The following is an 18,964-nucleotide window of genomic DNA, read 5'->3' as shown; positions in this document are numbered from 1 at the left end:
GCGGAGACAAGGACAAACGCTTACCTTCTCTCCTTTTTGCTCCAAAACACACACGTTCCCATCAGCTGTAAAATGCACGGTCCACCTTGGAAGCGACTACAAACGTCGGGAGAGTTTGTATTCCATTCTTTTTCGCTCTCTGCTCTTTTAAGCGTAAGATTAAGTTGCCGAGCACGTTGTTGCAAGCTGTAGCCCCCCGCCTTAGTGAATGGTCACGTTTAGGACCCTCCAAGTCCATCCTAATTCTGCCAGTAGAATTGAGGGTATTGGAGGTCTAAACTTTCAAAAAGGAAAGGGCCCGCGTCTATCTAGCAGACCTGAAAACGCACTCCGTTCCTCACTCACTCCCACAGCCCGGATATAAACATTTCACCCCAGACAACTCAATGAAATACACATTTTAAAGCCTGAATGTAGAAAAGCTGTTCCCTCAGCTGAGATAAGCTGCAAGCAAACTGGCCTGGAGAAAATCTACCCCAGTGTGCAGGAATCGCTGCTGTCTGGAGTTTAAAACAAACAAATAAATAAGAGCATCATACAGAAATATTAAGCGTAAAGTTTAATGGGAAACAACTTCCGAGAGGAACATGCTACCCGGGGTGGAATGGAGAATCACAGCTTTCTAAAGTGTCCCTTTCTCGCCAAAATTACTGCTTTTCATCCCCCCCTCTACCCCCCCCGTGCGATCAAGGCAGGGGAGAGGAACCCGTTTTCTGCTCCCTTTGTAGTCCCCTCGGTGTCTCGCACCCAGCCACATTGGGAGGCAATTTCCCCCCAAACCTTGCTTTAATCTGATTATGATGAGATTTGCTGATACAATGAATATTTGAAATGATCCTCGTGTCTTAGCGAGCGGGATGCGTTTTCAGGCTCCGGTTTCCAGGGCTCCCCGCCGCAGAGGGGAGAGGAGCGGTGGGGAGACCCTGCTCGCCGGGGGGGGGGGGACGGGGGCCACAGCTCCCTCCTCCAGCGCCCAAAGGCGCCGGATTAATTCAGCCCAACTCCCCCCAGCCGGTGGTTGGAGTCGGGGTCCTTAAGCGCCTTTTCCCCACACACACCCCTTTGGCAATTTAAAAATAAAAAAAAAGAAAGAAATAAAAAAATTATATATATTCAATAAAAATAATTTAAAAAAAAAAAAAAAAGAGGATGCAGGCGACCCAAGTAATTGTGGGACCGGGAATGCCTGTTGTCTCACCCTCCTCCTCCTCCTCCTCCCGATGTGGCCTTAACAGCAAACTGGAAGGCCGGCTTATTTCATAGGGCCATGTTACAACCAACAAGGTAAATAGGGAGTCGTGGGGGGAGAGGGAGGGAGGGAGGAAGGGAGGAAGGGGGGGACGGGGACTTTTCTTTGATAGCATTTAATTGGAATTGAAACATTCTGGGGCTGTAAACATTCTTTATTTATTCAGCACACATAAGCGGGCATTGTTTTATCACCATCATAATTACGGTGTCCTTTTAAACTTAGTGATAGCGAAGGAGATAAGGGAATGCGCCTGTAGCTCCAGATCAAATCGCTGACTCTCCCCGGGTCACCAGGATCCACACGGTCCTTGGAGATGAGGAGCGCCAGAAGATTGTGGCCTTACCATCCCTTACGTCATGAAAGTGATTTGTACCACATTGCTAATTTGGTGCAATTCATAACCTCCTGATCTCTTACGTTTGCAACTGCTTTTCAGTTTGCAGGGTGTGTTTTTTAAGATGCAGTTCCCCAGTGTAGAAATTAAGAGCAATCACCTATGTGCAGGAGGGGATCTTATTTCCCAATGTTTGTTGCTTTACCTTTGTCTAATTAAAAATGCAAACTTTTAGGATCCTTTCAGAACAAAGCCTCACCAAATCCCCTTTACGTCCAAGGATTTGCAAATTTATAAAGGCTGCATTGAATTCAGCATGGGTCAAGGGGCAAAAAAAGGGTAGAAGGTCACTGCATTTTGATTATGGGTCAGTAAACAACATGGCATGTAGTATGTGTCCAGAAACTCCTGCTAAAAAGTATTTTTAAACTACCAGGAGTACCTAACTCAAGAAATAGCTTTAGCCCGTGGTGATTATAAATTGCACAAAATTCTAGTGCGCAAGTGACACCCCAGCCCCCATGGTAAAAAAAACAACAACTTAAAAAGCACTTAGCAAAACTCTGCACTGCTGCTTTGTTTACAAAAAAAAAAAAAAAAAAACCAACAACAACAAAAAAAACCCCAAAAACAAAACCCAAAAAAACCCACCCCCCCAAAAAAAAAACTACCAAAAAAACGGAACCAACCCAACCCTGGAACTCCCAGGCATAAGAGTGTTAGCCAGATTAGGAGGGTTGTTTTTTTTTCAGACTGATGGTTGGAATTTCTTTGTCCTACACATTTAGAAGATTTCGTCCTACATTGTGATTTGTTGTTATACTAGAATTTACGGCAAATTTTAGGTACAACAGTCACATTTGGCTGACTTTAAAATAGCAGAAGGATCCTATTATACTGTTCTTTGACCCTATTATATTTACGTTAGTGGACTCTTTGTGATAGCCTCTAGCTGCTTTCTGTGTCCTCCTTGAGCAAAATATGCCCAGTGGTATCTAAAAGCAGGCTATAGGGTTAGAAAACAAGTTCTCATTTGAAATATATATTTCTTCCCAGCGTCGTGAAAGCAAAACGTTTATTTAATGCTTGTCAATACCTGAAGACATGGTCCAGCACTTAACAAATAATAATAAATAATAATAACACTACTCTAATAATGTGGCAATCCTGGTGTGAAAATGCACATGACCTCTTAGGTTTTCCCGAAGATTTTCAGAAGAATTCTCCCCGTTGGTACAACCGCTGGTGGACATCGCTGTTGCATTTCCCAACGCAACGTTTAAAAGCCTGTAAATGGTGTGTGCATTACTTCATTGCAGAAGGAAGAGGTCAGGCTGAATTGCGCTGGTATTTAAACGTAATCATGCTATGAAAATAAATCAAAACATCACGTAAAAGGAGTATTTTAAATGTTACACACATTTTCTTTCTGGAACGACGAGGTTCAGCACTTCCCCGCGAGCGTATATATTTTAACACAAGTTTACAAAAATGAAAGTATATTATTTCCAATAAATGGGAATAGGTCTACAGCCAGGTATTATGAATATTATTTTGCTCTTTCTTTTCTAATGAGGTTTATCCTTCGGCCAGGCAGCTTCAAGACTGAAACCCTACTGCCTATGGAGTGTAGATTGCAGATTGCACGCTACTCAACGTGAAAAGGAGCACGTTTGATTGATAGTCTGTGTGTGTGTGTGTGTGTGTGTGTGTGCGCCTACACACACAACTCTCCGTAGTTGCCATGTATATGTATTTGGCAAAAGCGGGCATCTCCGGGCGTCCTTATCGTAAGAAATGCGAGACAAACACCCATCCCTTTAATCATGTTCATCTTTGATCACCAGCGAGGGTGACACAGTCCACAAAATTAACAAAGAAACTCCCTTGCTTTGGAGAGAGATAGCTATGTGTACATCTGGGGCTGCACACACATGCACGACACACACCCGGACACACCAACATGCAGGCACACACCCCGGCTCCCAGTAAGTAAATTATTGCATAACTTTTCACGTAATTGATACCAGACACCTTTAATTTTGCATTTTTCATTCTTTTGGCCAGCAATCTAAGCCATAAATGTTGGTGGCTATTGATCGCAATCCCCTGTGTGCGTGCAAATCCATTTTCAAGTCCCCTGCCTTTAATGTGCGTGTGCGTGTGCAAGGGGCCTCCGCCGGCTCTTTATCAGGATCTACACCCCCCTCATCGCCCCCCCAGCCCCCAGCCTGCTTGAAGACGACCCCGGATACACACCGTGTGCTGATGGCAAAGGGAAAGCACACGCACACCACCACCACCCCCCAAAAAAACCCCCAAACAAACAAACAAACAAACAAAAAAACCCCAAACCACAAATAAATACCAAAAAGCCCCAAACAAACGATGGAGAAATAGAGAACCGGAGGTCTCCGCGTGAGGTGCGGAGAAAGATGTGCGACCGAAAGTGTGTGTTAGTAGAGGGTGGGGATGTGTAGGTTTGGGCGTCTGACGTTTCCCAGGACTTCTGGTGGCTTTCTCCCCGGCGACGTTTGACTCTGCCTCGACCCCGCGCTCACGGCCGCACCTTTGGGGAGAAACCCGAGGTTTTGCCGAAGAAGCCGCCACGACTTTGAAAACCTTTGGTAGCGGCGGAACTCAACCACCAGAAATAACGTGTTTGGTTTGGGTTTTTTTGTTTGTTTTTCTGTTGCTTTTTTTTAAATAGCTGCCCAATTCCCACTGCCAGGCTGTCCCCGGCAGAGCGTGGCTGCGGGTGCCCCTGGCTCCCTGCGTGCGAACGCACGCGTGGATTTACACGGGAAGCCAACCCAGCTCAACTGCCCGGCGAATAAAGGACTTTTCAGCCCATGGCAGGTTTTTGGGAGCGTCTTCCCAGCAGCTTCCTCGGAGTTTACTGTTCCTTTACTGTTGACTCCATAGCCTTAACCTTAAAGCAGGGGGAGGAGAGCAGTGGGGAGGGGGTGGGGGTGTTGGCAGCATATAAGTACATCAGGAGGAATTTTTAAACGACCTTATTGTCTCTAGCTCTAGAAAGACGGCGATGATTTCTTTTTAGCGCCAGCAGCTGTTTTCTCTCGAAACTTTGTCTTTCAGCCTCAGCCTCCACCAGGCTGCCCCTCGCACGGGCGGGAGGGAGAAAGGCGAGGCGGGGGGAATCCAGATGCGAGGCGAGGGAAGGCGAACTCGGCGGCTGGTCTGAGAGCTGGTGCCGAGGCATTGTTCACTGCTGCCGCCCGGTTACGTTTAAAGGCTGAAATATCACGAGATCCACTCAATGATCCTTTTTTTTTTTTTTTTTTTTTTCTTTTCCTCCTTTTTCCTAATTCGAGGGACAAAATGTAATTTGCTGTAGCTCTGCTTGCTCGGATGGGAATACTATCCCTGGGTTTCAAAGGGAAGAACTAGGCATCGCGGTTCGCACACACATGGATTAAGTTGAACAGCGGCGATTACATCTGCGCTGAGAGCAACAGTAGTCCAGGGCTGACTTTTCAAATCTCAGCCCTCTGAGTTAGAGGCTCCCTTGAATAGACTTCCTCCATTCCCGGATGCACTTCTCCAAATTCCCACTTCTCTCTAGAATTCCTGCGAAATTGGGGGCTCGCCTGCTGCATTTCGCCTTGGCGTGCAAAGCTGCGTTTTTTACAGAGCGATTATGCGCTTTATTTTAGCTGTACCTGACGGGGTAACACGAACTCCACGCACCATATTGCCAACACGCGGAGTGGATATTGACGTTTGGGATTGAAGATTTTTTTTATATATTTTTTTTGTTTGTTTTTTGGTCCTCCGTCGATTTTTTTTTTTTTTGCCAAGTCCCAGAAATATGAGATGTCTCATTAATCTCGCGGATATGTCTAATTCTGGATGTGCAGCGATACATAAAAGTGCTCGTGTTTGTATCCAGCTGAACACTGGGTGCACGGCAGAGATTGGGGATTTTTTTTTTCGCAGCGCCTAACGTGCAAACCGCAAGCAGCATCACTTTAACGTGCAAAGGGAGAGGCATGCAGCTATCGCAACATTTGCGAAATCCTTCTTCCTCACGCTCCAATCCTTTAACGTCCCTGAGAAGAGGTTAAACCTGCATGCTGCTTCTTCGAATTGATTTTAAGGGGCTGCTATAAATGGAACATCAAAAAGGGCTGCTCCGAGCGGAATATGCAAACTGCGAGCCAGAAGCATCCTCGCCCCTTGCAATATCGTAGATTGTGTGTGCCAGCACTTTTTTTGTTATTACGTAAAGCCTCTTGGAAGCACCTTGGATATTTTACATTCTCCTTTCTCTGCTGGAAGCAATCAGCACGCAGGAATCCTGACGTGGGCTCCGGGACTATAGGACATTCCAGCTCGTGATCCAGCACGGTTAATTGTGAAAAGTGTATACATTTCTGGCTTATCTATGCTTTGTTATGGGTCTGACGTGAGCCCACGTCCTCCCCCCCCCCCCCCCCCCCCCGCAATATTACGAGCAGAATTTCAGTTAAAAGTGTTACAGTATCACGGTGCGGGAACCCGTGATATTCAGGCAGCAAAATAACCTTAGTCCCCGGCTGTAAAAAGCTAATTAAGCAGAAGAGGAAAATCAAGAGAAACTCGAAAATGTAAGTATTCCCTCTCGTTAACAACCGAGCGTTTAACTTTGGAGCCTCAGAAAGGGAAATACCAGGCTGTTCTGCCCGTTTTCGCTGAGCTTCATTTTCCACACAATGCAGAATAAAACGCTAGTTTAAAGCGGCTACGTTACCGAGGGATTTTCCATCGCTACGATCAGACTTATGTCCTTTAAATTCGCGGCATGCACGAAAGAGCAACGTTTGTCCGAAACAGGCTAAAAATATAAGAAAAGATAGGGAAAAAAGCACGCAAATCCTTCCTCGGAAGCTAGCGACGAGGAAGTCTGAGAGGTCTGAGTGTGTTTGAGCTCGGATTGTTTAATAGAAAGATTTATATACTAACTGTATTATTTACTTTGGGAGGGGAGGTGGCAGTATAAGGGTATGCTAATTAGTGGGAGATTTTTTGGGGGAAGGGGTGGAATATCAATTTTTATTGCATCACCTGTCAGGAGTGTCCAATCAGCGTTGGCTTTAGGGGAATTAATTGATGAAGGTGTCTCCGGACGAGCTCACTTCACTCTGTCATTTTATTTGTAGCTAAAGCAGCGGCGGGAATAGCAGCTGCATTTCTTTTCTCTTCCTCCCTTCACATTCCATTATCATAGTTTCCAATGGAAAAGCAGGGAATGAAAGGGAACAGGTACTGATCTTCAGCAGCAACTTAGAGAAACACTTTGGCAAACCTGATTTTTAAGATTATATATTGATTGTAGCCTCACGGTATTTTTTTAATTTATTTTTTAAATTTTGTCTAAAGTTTGGCACTTCATTCACCAGGAATAACAGCCTTTGTTATATTTTATTAGCAGGATGCCTTGAGACAAATACAGCATCTGGCTGAGGATTGTGTGTGTGTGGCTTTTTCTTTTTTTTTTTTTTTCCTTTTTTTTTTTTTTTCCCATATCTCTCTCTCTCTCTGCAAATGCTGGGAATAATTTAATTCACGAAATGGGAGACCTGAAGTCGGGTTTTGAAGAGGTGGATGGCGTGAGGCTCGGCTACCTCATCATTAAAGGAAAGCAAATGTTTGCACTCTCCCAGGTTTTTACAGACCTGCTCAAAAACATCCCGCGAACTACCGTGCACAAGCGAATGGATCATTTAAAAGTAAAAAAGCATCACTGCGACCTGGAGGAGTTGAGGAAACTCAAAGCCATCAACTCCATCGCTTTCCACGCCGCCAAATGCACCCTGATCTCCAGAGAGGACGTGGAAGCCCTTTACACATCCTGCAAAACCGAACGGGTCCTTAAGACGAAACGGAGGAAAATAAGCCGGGCGCTGTCACCCACCGACCTCCGGCAGGAGCTGGCACCCGCCGACCCCTTCTCCGGCTTCTGGAAGGAGAACAAACTTTGGCTGGGTTTGAATGACTCTCCCCGGCCCCTGCTGCCCATCCGGAGGAAAGCTTTGCGGCCGGGGGACGCAGCCTTGCTACCGGCCTCTCATCTACCTCACATTTTTAGTAAATACACTGGCCACAGCTACCCAGAAATCGCTCGGGCGCCTTGCAAACCCCCCGTAAACTATGAAACGGCGCCGGCGGCGGGCGGCTGCGCGCCCCTCCGCGCCCGCCGCCCGCCCGCCGCCCGCCCCCTCCTCGCCGCCGCGGCGCGGCCGCGGCTCCCGACCGCCGGCCCCCCGCCCCTGCCTGCCCGCTGCCGCCGCCGCCGCCGCCACGGCGCGGCCGCCGCCTCCGGCCCGCTGGGCCCCCCCGGCGGCGCCCGCCGGCCCCTGGCCGCGCCGAGGCCCTGCCGGCCCCGCGGCGCCCCGCGGCCGCCGCTGCCGCTGCCCCGCGGCTTCGGGCCGCCGCCGCCCGCCTTCCCCGAGAGCGGCAGCAGCGACTCGGAGTCCAGCTGCTGCTCCGGCCGCGCCGCCCACGACTCGGACTGCGGCTCCAGCCTCTCCAGCTCCAGCGAGGGCAGCTCGGAGGAGGAGGACGAGGAGGAGGAGGAGGACGAGGAGGGCAGCGGCGCCTCGGACTCCAGCGAGGGCAGCTCGGAGGAGGAGGAGGAGGAGGAGGAGGAAGAGGAGGAGGAAGAGGAGGAGGAGGAGGAGGAGGACAGCACCTCGGACTCCGACTCCAGCTCGGTCTCCAGCCAGGTCTCGGTGCAGAGCATCCGCTTCAGGCGCACCAGCTTCTGCAGCCCGCCCGGCGTGGTCCACGCCAACTTCTTGTACCATCTGGCGGCCGCCGCCGCCCCCCGGCCCCCGGCCCCGGCCCCGGCGGAGCCCGGCGGGCTGCCCGCCCTCCGCGGCGTTCCCGGCGGAGTCAAGCCGGAGCTGCCGGAGGAGTGGGGCCGCCCCGGCTGGGCTCCCGCCGCCCCGGCACTGCGCTGCTCCGGCGGCCTGGGGAGCTGCTTCGCGGAGATAAGAGATGATAGGGTATCCGAGATCACATTCCCACACTCTGAATTTTCCAATAACGCCAAGAGTACTGACCTAACAATTAACTGTGTTGCAAAGGGGGCCTCTTCACCTAGCCCAAAGACAAACAATGCATTTCCACAACAAAGAATACTCAGAGAGGCAAGGAAATGCCTTCAAGCAACTACTACACACCGTGCAGATAACAATACAATAGCTGCTAGGTTCTTAAATAATGATTTTTCATCAGCGGCAGCAAATTCAGAGAAAGATTCCAAAATCCCTCATTGTATTGAATTTGCCACGGATTTGCCCTCTTTACAAACTGATCCTGAGGAGGATGCTGCTTCTCCAGGGGCAGCAGCAGCAGCAGCAGCAGCAGCTGAGCTCCAGTGCACTGATACAGGCAATAAGGCATTGCCATTCCTGCACAGCATTAAAATCAAAATAGAGGACAGCAGTGCGAACGAGGAGTATGAGCCCGACCTTACAACACATAAGCTAAAGTGTGAGTGCAATGATACTAAGGATGAGTTTTACGGTGTGACTGAGAGTAATAACCAGGACGCTTTATTAACAGCCAAGGAAGATTCTGCATGCACTGAGAAAGAAACCACTTCCTTAAACCCGCTGACTCAGAGTCAGGTCCTCTCATGCACTTTAGGTACTCCAAAACCTGAGGATGGGGAGTATAAATTTGGAGCAAGGGTGAGAAAAAATTACAGGACACTGGTTTTGGGAAAGCGACCTGTACTGCAGACTCCTCCAGTCAAACCAAATTTGAAATCAGCTCGAAGCCCACGTCCTACAGGTAAAATCGAGACACATGAAGGAACACTGGATGATTTTACAGTTAACAATAGACGCAAAAGGGTAGCCAGCAATGTAGCATCAGCAGTGAAAAGGCCATTTAATTTCATGGCAAATTTTCCCTGTCCACCATCACTAATTATTGGCAATGATGGGGATTTGTTGCCAGCTTATTCCTTAAACACCACTAAGGATTCCCAACCACCTCACAAGGCCCATCCTGTATGGAAATGGCAGCTGGGCGGTTCTGCAATACCTCTTCCACCTAGCCACAAATTCAGGAAATTTAATTAATAAAATAGTTTGGAAAATATTTTCTTGAACCACCTTTAACTTTCTTACGTTTTTTTTTAAACTCTGCAGGATGGTTTGTACAAGCCCATTAATGCTATACACACTTTTGGAATCCTGTTTTATCACATTGTGAAGACAGAAACCGGATTACTATTTTCTTTACCATTACAACAGTGGGGGTTTTTTGTTTTGGTTTGGGCATTTTTTTTTATTTTTTTTTGTTCTGTTGCATTTGGGTTTTGGTTGTTTTTTTTTTTTTTTTTTTTTTTTGTTACATTCCACAGAGTACTTCAGGCTAAAGACTCAAGTTAAACTCAGTTATTATGGTAGAGCTGGAACACTTTACTGTTTAAATGCTAATAATGCACCAGTACCTCAATTCAACTGCTGCAAATAAATGTCAAAAGGTTGAATAATAAATATTAGAATGAGCCATTAAATTTATGCACTAGATTTCGAAAATGGAGGTCTAACTGTTAATTCAGTTAAAGTTTGTTAAGTTACATGGTTGCACAGTAAGGGTTCACTATAATTCAATGTGGCAGCAGCCTACTTTTCGGGAGCTTTGTTTTCGGGTGCAGGGGTGTCTTTTTCGAAGAGCAGTTGCACTTACTCCCTTTTTTCTCTGGTTTGGAAGGGCTGGGGTCCACCTGAGACCCCAGCGCTGGGAAAAGCTGCCTCATCTGAAACCAGTAAATAAATGTGGAATTCTATTTTTGGTAAAAGGGTGTCTTTTTACTTGTTACAGCCACTCTTTGCAATTGGGAAGCCTTTTTGTTTCACCCAGAGGTCTTAAATAAGGTTACTGTTACCCACTAATGTCATACTTAAGTTGTGGTCTGAACATGCCCCTTACAAACTTGCAAAGCAACTAAAATATTTGCCCGGCTAGCAGCACAATTTATGGTCCAGCCCCTCACGCTGGCTGGAGGAAATAGCAAAGCAGTAAATACAACACAGAAAGTGAAACGAGAGGCCGTAAGTGGCAAGAATACACAAAACGAGAAGACCGTGTTATTCATAGCTTTTTTGGCACCAAAACTCAGGCGTTTCAACCGTGTTACACTTCCCGGTTCTATCCTCATCTCTTGAAATTTGTTGTCGTGGTTGGTTTTGTTCGGGTTTTTTTTTGGATTTTTTTTTTTCCATGCCATCCTCTCTATGTAGCAGAAACATTTCTACTGCACGTGACAATCAGAGGCAATTATCTATATTTGCACTTAATATCGAAATAGTCGAACAGGCAGACTTCTAGAGTCTAGCCCTCGGTAAGACATGCTGGTATAATATATTGTGATGATGGAAGCAGTAAATCAAAATTATGGAAATTTGCACTGTTGAAAAGCATGCTTTAGCTTTATTTTCAATTAAAAACACTGTTTAAAAAAAAAAAATCCTGATTCCATACACTTTGAATTATTGCAGAGTTATCCGTGGTTTCCTCTCCGTTTGTAAGTTCACTGTTTTTATTTGGAGGAAATACGCTTCAAGAGGTTAACTGTTTCCCTCCCTCCTCCTCCTCCTCCTCCCCCCCCCCCCCCCAACCCCTCGAAAAGAAAGGGAAGGAAAAAAAAAAAGAGAAAGGCCGGAGGCCGAGGTGGAGGCAGAGCCAGAGCTGAGGACGGGGGAAGGTCTCTCTGGCGGGGGGAGGACGGGTAAAGCAACTCTGGAAACAGCCTGAAAAGTTTGCAGCTTGAGAAAGGCAGTTATAATTGAGTTGCTGAATCAGCAGAGTTTAGGATGAATAATTGCTGGTTTCTTTCTTTGGATTAGCATTTTATTTATACTAGATCATTCCCAAATTAAATTTTAAGGATTCCACTCATCGATCAATCCCGGGAGAATAATTTATCGTAAATCAAAAAAGGAAAACAAAGCAACAATGTAGTGTTTACTGTGTGACTCAAAGTCAACATTTCTGATGGCAATCCACTGCCTGGGTTTCAATTATTATTTTTTTTTAATTCCTGCCTTTTGTGATGCCCTCTCCCAACCCCTCCTGTCTCTAAATATTCCAAGCAGTCACTAACCGATTTCTGGTCTGTTTACTATATCCACACCGTAGTAGTTTTCCTCTCATTGTAAAAGGCCTGGTCTCAGAATACCTGCAGCCAAATATATTTAGAAAGAGTAAACAATTGCCTTTCAGTGGAGTTACCCTCCCCCCCACCCCCCCCGCATGCACACACACACACACACACACACACACACACAGAGATCACTTTAAACAGCCAATTCCAAAAGGTGCATTGCATACTTAACCGCTCTGCTGAAATTACGATGGTCACGAAAAATCTGCTTACTGAAGTTGTTCTGAGATGAATGTTTACATGCGTGTGTTTTAGAGCTGCACAGATTACAGCCTTATTGCCAGAGAACTGTAAATACGTACAAAATGTACTGCTCAGGAAAGCCCCCCGCTCTGTTAGAAAGCCGTGTCTGCTTGACAAAGGTCTTCCCCTTGATCAAAAAAAAAAAAAAAAAAAAGGAAAAAATAAAAAAAAAAAGAGCCAAATCCAAAAGCTACAAAGGTGCAATATACAAACTTGAAACCTAAAATTTCATCTTGTCAATTAAACAACGTATCACTTTCAAAGTAACTCTGTCCCCTGACCCTGTTTACTTCCAATTAGAGATATGCCGATTTGGCCAGGAATTGTAAATTACAGAGGTGCCTTTTCAGGTTCCCGAAATAATCCTGGGGTGAAGGGGGAAGGGGAAGGAATAGCATAAATTTATACCAAATAGGCTCTGCAGAGCTGAGGACGTGAAATATGGCGCCCAGCCCTGCCAGCGGCCCGGGAGCTCCAGGCCCGGGAGCGGGAACGGGGCAGGGAGAGCCCCGGGCCCGGCACCCCCTGGGCATCCTCGGCAGCCCCCTCCTCTGGGCTCCCCTCCGTGCAGGCGACATCAAAAGGCAAGAAAGTTAAACAGCCAAATAATTTTCACACGTGTACACCTCAGTTTAGTGCAAAGCCACTAACAAGGACATTCGTGTTTTTACTACCGTTGGAGAAATTAGCCAGGTACAATAACTCGCTGGGGGAAAAAAAAAAAAAAAAAAAGAAAAAGAGGGAAAAAAAAGGTATTCTTTCCAATTCTGGTAGTTTGGTAACTGCTTCTGAAGGCATTGTAATTATTGTTGCGAGCAGAGTTCATTATAATTTCAGCCTTAACAATATAAACTCATGTAATTGAGTTATATATAAATAACCAATTTTCTCCCATAAAGGTAAGTTCTAATAACGAGGAAAAATAAAGGTTTTTTCTAGTGAGCCAGGTTACCATTTTGTTGCAATGTTTACAGGAGCTAAAACTTAAAATGCATTAGTAATGAATCGCCACCATTTTCCAATTCCTGGTGTACACAAAAATCAACAGAATTTTCTAGAGGAAAAAGCAATTGAGGGAAGCACGCGTAGTTTACGGACTGTTCTCCATAGGTATTTGCCACAAGCAGAGTTCACCGGTAAATTTATTGGGAAGATTGCTGCTGCCAGATGGAATACAAAAGAAAGTTTTGGACTATGCTTAATTCTCTAGAGCATTAAAAAGGGAACGCGTGTAATGCCTTCAGCAACGAGGTGTATTGCCTTAAAAGATGTAACTTGCCGTTTATGACAATTTACTTTCAGAAGTGACTGTTCTATAACCTACACATACTTGACTACAGTGGGGTAATCTCTTTACCAGTTGTTTATTTAAAATGCCACTACTAGCAATAATGCAAAATAGTGGTAGCTGTTGTATGAAGTTTGCTGTTCAATCAATTCACTCGGTGATTTTTTTTTTTAATGGTCTCTGATCCTTTTTCCTCTAACAGATTTAGTTGCCAATAAATTAAAGTTTCTGCAGAAACGAGAGCAATGCTATCATGTTTTTGTTTGTCTCTGTTCACACGTGCGAGTGGTTGAGACAGAGGGGTAAAAAAGTGGCATTTTCGACACACGGCGGTAATCTGCAGGAAAATATCCTACATACGCAGTATGTTAAGAGAACATGAAACATGGATAACGTTGTTAATTGTGGTTTTTATGGTTAAGAGGATTGCTGGAGAGAATATGTAACGGCTCATCTTGGGATCTACTTGGTCAGCTCGGGAGTACAAATGGAGGGCGAGCGCCTGAAAAATGAAAAGCGCTGGTTAGCAAAACGAGGAGGGAGGCACTGGGATCTACCTTGCTCAAGGCACGCCCGCAGATATATCCCCACTCCCCTGGTATTTAGCCCTGCAACCACAGAAAGCGCGGCCTCCCCCAGCTGCTGGGCCGCGCCGGGGCTGCTGGGCTGCGGGGCGGCCGGGGCCCAGGCCCGAAAACCCTCGGGGAAGGGAGAGCTAAACCGGTTTCAGGCCTTCCACGTTGCATTTTTCCACTGCGCTGATATAATTATTTGCCGTGCCCTAGGCCCCTCTCGCTCCCCCTCTCCCTTTCACTCCGAGGCGGCCTCACAAGCCCCCGCTTTAAAAGGCCCGAGATGTTTTGCATGAAGCGCTCACAATAGGGGTTGAGGGAATTGACAGTTTCAAAAACAAGGCGCCCTGTCCCTTTCCAGATGCCGAGGACCCCTTTCCCGCACCATCTCTCGTTTGCTCCTCGCTGCTGGTGGCTTTATCTTAGCATTGCAAATATACGGCAACAGCTGTGTTTGTAAACAGGGGGGAGGCCGGGCGGGAGCCCCGCCGCCGCCGGCCCTGCTCCGCTCGGCGTGCTGCCTCCGCTGGCCGCCGCTTCCCTGCCTCGCCAGCCACCGCCTGGAAATTAAAAAAAAAAAAAAAAAGAAAAAAAAAAAAGAGAGGGAGTTTAAAAAAATGAAGGGAGCGGGGCCGGGGTGCGGGAGGAGCGGCGGGCCTGCTCGGCGGCGGGCGGCCCCTGCGCGGCGGGCCCGGGGGACAGCGCGCCTCGGGCCGCCATCTTGCCCGGCGCCACACAGCCTCCCCCCTGGCACGGCTCTCCCGCTCCTGGAGCGGCTCCCCGCGGCCGGGTGGGGCCGGCGCGGCGGCCTGCGGGGCCCCCGGGGGCTCCCGCACTTCAAAGCGGCCTCTCGGCGGAGCCGCGGCTCCCACCCCGCTCCCCCGCTCCGGCTCCTCCGCTGGGGCGTCCATCTTTCCGGCCTCTCCTGTGGCGCGGCCCCGGCCCCGCCGCGTCCCTCCCTGCCCTCTCCGTGTTACAAGGGGCGGTGGCCGGGGGCGGGGGGGGGGAAGCCACGGGGGGAAGCCCGCTGTGGTTCCGCGGGGCATTCGCCGGGCGAGGGGCCGGCGCGGGCGGCCTCAGGCCGCGGCCGGGGAGCTGCCGTTGGGGCCTGGCGCCGGGGGAAGCCTCGGGGCTCCGGGGGAGACCTGGGTGGCTCCGGGGGAGGCCTGGGGGCTCGGCGGAGGCCGTGCGCTCTGCGCCCCTGCGGAGTCGGGCCGGGGAGGGCGCGAGGAGCGGGGGTCAGCGCCGAAAGTGCAACAGGGGCTGTTTGCTCTTGCGGCTAAAATGCAGTCGGGGCTGTAAAGCGTGTGAAATTACGCACTGGTCTCTTAAAGAGTGGCTAATTTATAGTAAATAGCGAGGGCTTTGTAAATGGCTTTATTATGTTGTTTCTTGTTAATTGTTGAGAAAATCCCCATTGTTGAGTGTGAATGGCTTTATGGGGCTAACCCGGTCTCCGCTGCAATTCCGGGGCAGTAAATGGCCGCTCCGCTAATGTGGCCCCGTAGCGCAAGGCCGTCACCGGCCGCGGTGACCTTTGGGCGGCGGGGCCAGCTCGGGCCGGGCCGGGCCGGGCCGGGGGTGCGAGGCCGGGGCCGGTCCAGCGGGGGACGTGCGGGGCCCGGGCCGTGCGGCGGCCGCGCTAAGATGGACGCCCCGCAGGCAGCCCCCCCCTGCGCCGGCCGCGCATGCAGCTTAGTCCCCTCGGAGCGAGGGAGAGCCGAGACCCCGGCCCGGCAGCCCGGCAAGCAGCGCAGCGGCCCGGGCAGCTCTCCCGGCGCCGGGCCGAGCCCGCCGGCCCCGCCGTGGCAGCGCACACGTGGAGGGGCCGCTCTCCGCCCTTTGTTAGCTGCCGCGCTGCCCGCAAGGCTCCGGCCGGCGGCGCGGGGTGCCCCTGCCCCGCCGAGGGCCACCTCTGCCCGGCGAGGGGGCGGCGGGCGCCCCGGCAGCGCCACGACCCCCGGCTTCCCTCGCCGCCGTCCCCCTCGCACAAATTCGCAGGAGGCAGCACCTCCAGCCCCTGTCCCGGAGGGGCGGGGGGGGGGACGACGGACGGTTTGGGGAGCCGCGATGCACTTCCCCAAACTCCCGCGGCGGCCCCCCGGCCGGGGCGGGGGGTGGGGTGGGAGTGGGAGTGGGGGGGGGACGGGGACACGGACCCGCCGCTGCTGCCGGCGGTCGGAGGAACCGGGGGCGCGGGGGCTCCCCCGCCGCCGGAGCGTTAAACGCCGTTTCACCCAAACGCGTCCCGCGTGCACGTGCCTGCATATTATAAAATACAAATCGCGATGAAATGTAAATTCCACTCTAGAAACTTATATCGGGCTATTCTCTTTCCTGAAATCTCTCCCTCTCTGATTTCGCTATTAGGAGAAATCCCCCTGGGTTTAAAGCACTTGTTTCACGGATTTCTGGACAGCCCACATCTGTTGGCTTCCCCCTCCGCGGCTCGACCCTGCTGCGGGCGGGGGACGTCGCGGGTCTCCCGGCTGGGCCGAGGGGCCGCCGCAGCCCCAGCTCTGCCCCTCGGAGCCCAGCGATTTTCCAAACTGCCTCGCAGGGTCGGGATTGAATTGCAAACGGGTCAGATGCACGGCTCCCTCTTCCCCGGGACTTGCGCTCGCGGTGCTTTTCCAGGCTGATTAGTAGCGTCGGAGCGGCCAGATAGGGCTGTACAGTCCATTTCCCTCAAAACAGGATGTTTCCATCAACCTGCATTTGGTTTTCCCCAAAGAGCAGCAGAGAGTTTAGCTGGGAAACACGTCCCGGCTAAACCTTCGCCTTCAGCTGCCGCTCGGGTCACTTCACATCTTTGTATTATATTTCATCCTGTCATTCCCCTTTCTCTACCTTCCCGGGCAAAAATAAATAAACTAACAAACAAACAGAGCCTTGGAATGATGATGGCGAAGCCTCCCCGGCCTCCCGGTTTAGCTCCTCGTTGCTCCCGGAGCAAACCCCCGGCTCCTCTGGAGCACCTCCCGGCCGAGCAGCGCGTTTGCTGGGATTTCCAGAGTCTTTGTGCGTTTGGGGAGATGCGTGTGAAGGGGGCTGCGAGTGCTAAAACCGCCACATAACCTGTGCGAACATATGTTTTATATTTACCGCGATGCTTTTGTATTCGCGGGATTCAGGGGTAAACTGCCCGGGACATTAGCAAACCCAGAAATATTATCTAGTAAACTGCATGGAAAAGGAAAAAAAAAAAAAAAAAGATAAAAGAAAGGAAAAAAATAAAGGGGGAAAAAAAAAGGGGAAAAAAGGGAGAGCCGCTCGCTTTTGGAAATGATCGTTCCATTTTTCGTGGACATGACAGTTTGCGTAAGGGTAATAGCGATAACGTGCTATTCCGCGTACAGTTTTCCAGACCATTTGAAAAACTTTACTGTGTCCGCTGCGGATGTTTGAAGTAGCACATTATAACCAGAAGAAGGATTTTCAGGTTGTTTCCCGCTATGACATAATCGTCCCCGTCAAAATCTGGCTAAGTTCGCCGGAGGGAAAAAGATGTTCATGCTAAATGATGTGGGGGAAGAAAAGAGAGAACGGCGTTTAATACGCGCTATAAAATAATGTCAGGTCTCCTCGGCTGTGATCTCGCAGTCCCTTTTACATTTTAGGGGGAGTTTATAAATGGTTACCTGGGGTTTACAAATTTCGCTAGTAAAATCTCATTAATTCCATTATGATTTCTGTACTCTTCTCCCGTAAAGGAGCCTGTAAAAATGTATTAATTCTACACAAGCCCTGCCATTCATCAAGTCGGTGAACGTTTGTATTTCCCTATCTAACTGCGTAGAGGCCGATAAATAGAAAGGCTCTCCAGATAATCGCTGCTATCTCTTGTCCTCCACGCAGAGCACTTGGTGGTATTTGTTCCGTCCCGGACAAAGCGAGCTTCTTAAAGAGGCTTTAAAGTAGGTGAACTTTGTATAAAAACACACCTGAAAGTTGGGAAGCTTTGTCCGTGTTTGCATTGCTCGTGGGGTAAAAAGGAGGATACCCGGCAGCAATTCCTCATCAGCGGACTTAAAAGAGGCTCCTGCCTTTCCCGAGGCCTCTCTCCCTCTTTCCCTCCCTCCCTCCCTCCCTCTCTCTCTGTAAACACCAGCGCACAGATGCGGCGAGGGGTTCCCGTGAAAACTCCAGCGCGGAGCCCGGCTCCTCCGCCAGCGCCTCCCGTGCTGCGTTTGTTCCTCCCGTTTTTCCGCAGGGGACGGGCGACACCGGCTTTAGGAAAAAGCAAAAAAAAAAAGAAAAAAAGAAAAGCAAAGCAAAAAGCAAGCTCGGGAGGGTTAATGGAGAGTCCAGCGGCTCCCAGCCCCAACGCCGGCACGAACTGCCAGAGCCTTTTGCTGTGGCTTCGTGCGAGCTGCTCTGGCTTCACAGAACCTGCAAAGCCAAGCCGCCTTCCAGACAAAATTTACTGCTTGTATTTGGTTTAGCAACGTCGATGGCGTCTGATCATTCAGAAAGACGAACTACACAAACATCTGATAGTTTGTATTAGAATCAAGCACAGTGACAATCGCGCAGAGCTGGTTTTAATTTTATTCCAAAGTGTTTACACATCGACATATGGTAAATTTGTCTTCGCTGAGAAAGTTAAGAATCAATAGCGTTAATAGCTTTGCATAGACATGATAGCGATTAACATTTTCTGCATCTCTACCGGCCTGAGGTTCCTAAAGATAAATGCTTGGGGGCTGAAAAAAAAAAAAAAAAAAGAGGTTTTCCATTGAAGATTAACTGGCTCTGACCGCAAAGGTGCTTGGAGGTTCCTCGCAGGCACCGCCGAGCTCAGCAGGACTCGCTCTCTCTCTGCTGACCGGGGCAAAGAAGTAGCAGCGCCCTTGCTCCATTTTTATCTTTATTTTGCCATGCCTTTGCTCACCAGTACCTGCAAAGCTCACGCCTGAAAAAACAACTGGCTTCTTCCCGGCGAGGAGAGCTGGTCTATGATAAAAGGCGGGAGCCTGGTTCCCCCTGACTCCGACTGGGATGACAGCGTTTTCCAGGAGCCTCTCTCGCTCCCAGGGAAGCGGGAAAAGCAAAGCTACCCGGCCCGCTTCCTAACTCACTCTTTCTA

At 49.5% G+C, this 18,964-nt stretch overlaps 1 protein-coding gene across 1 annotated transcript; it reads left to right on the top strand.

Moving 5' to 3' along the window:
* Nucleotides 1-7,159: 7,159 nt before the first annotated feature.
* SKIDA1 (SKI/DACH domain containing 1) lies at nucleotides 7,160-9,682 on the top strand. Its single transcript, XM_074157531.1, has one exon. It carries the CDS (start codon nucleotides 7,160-7,162, stop codon nucleotides 9,680-9,682), a length of 2,523 nt encoding a protein of 840 aa, XP_074013632.1.
* Nucleotides 9,683-18,964: the final 9,282 nt, after the last annotated feature.

This window comes from Numenius arquata, chromosome 12, assembly GCF_964106895.1.
Source record: "Numenius arquata chromosome 12, bNumArq3.hap1.1, whole genome shotgun sequence".
Classification (NCBI taxonomy): domain Eukaryota; kingdom Metazoa; phylum Chordata; class Aves; order Charadriiformes; family Scolopacidae; genus Numenius; species Numenius arquata.
This window is presented reverse-complemented; position numbering and strand designations above follow the sequence as displayed.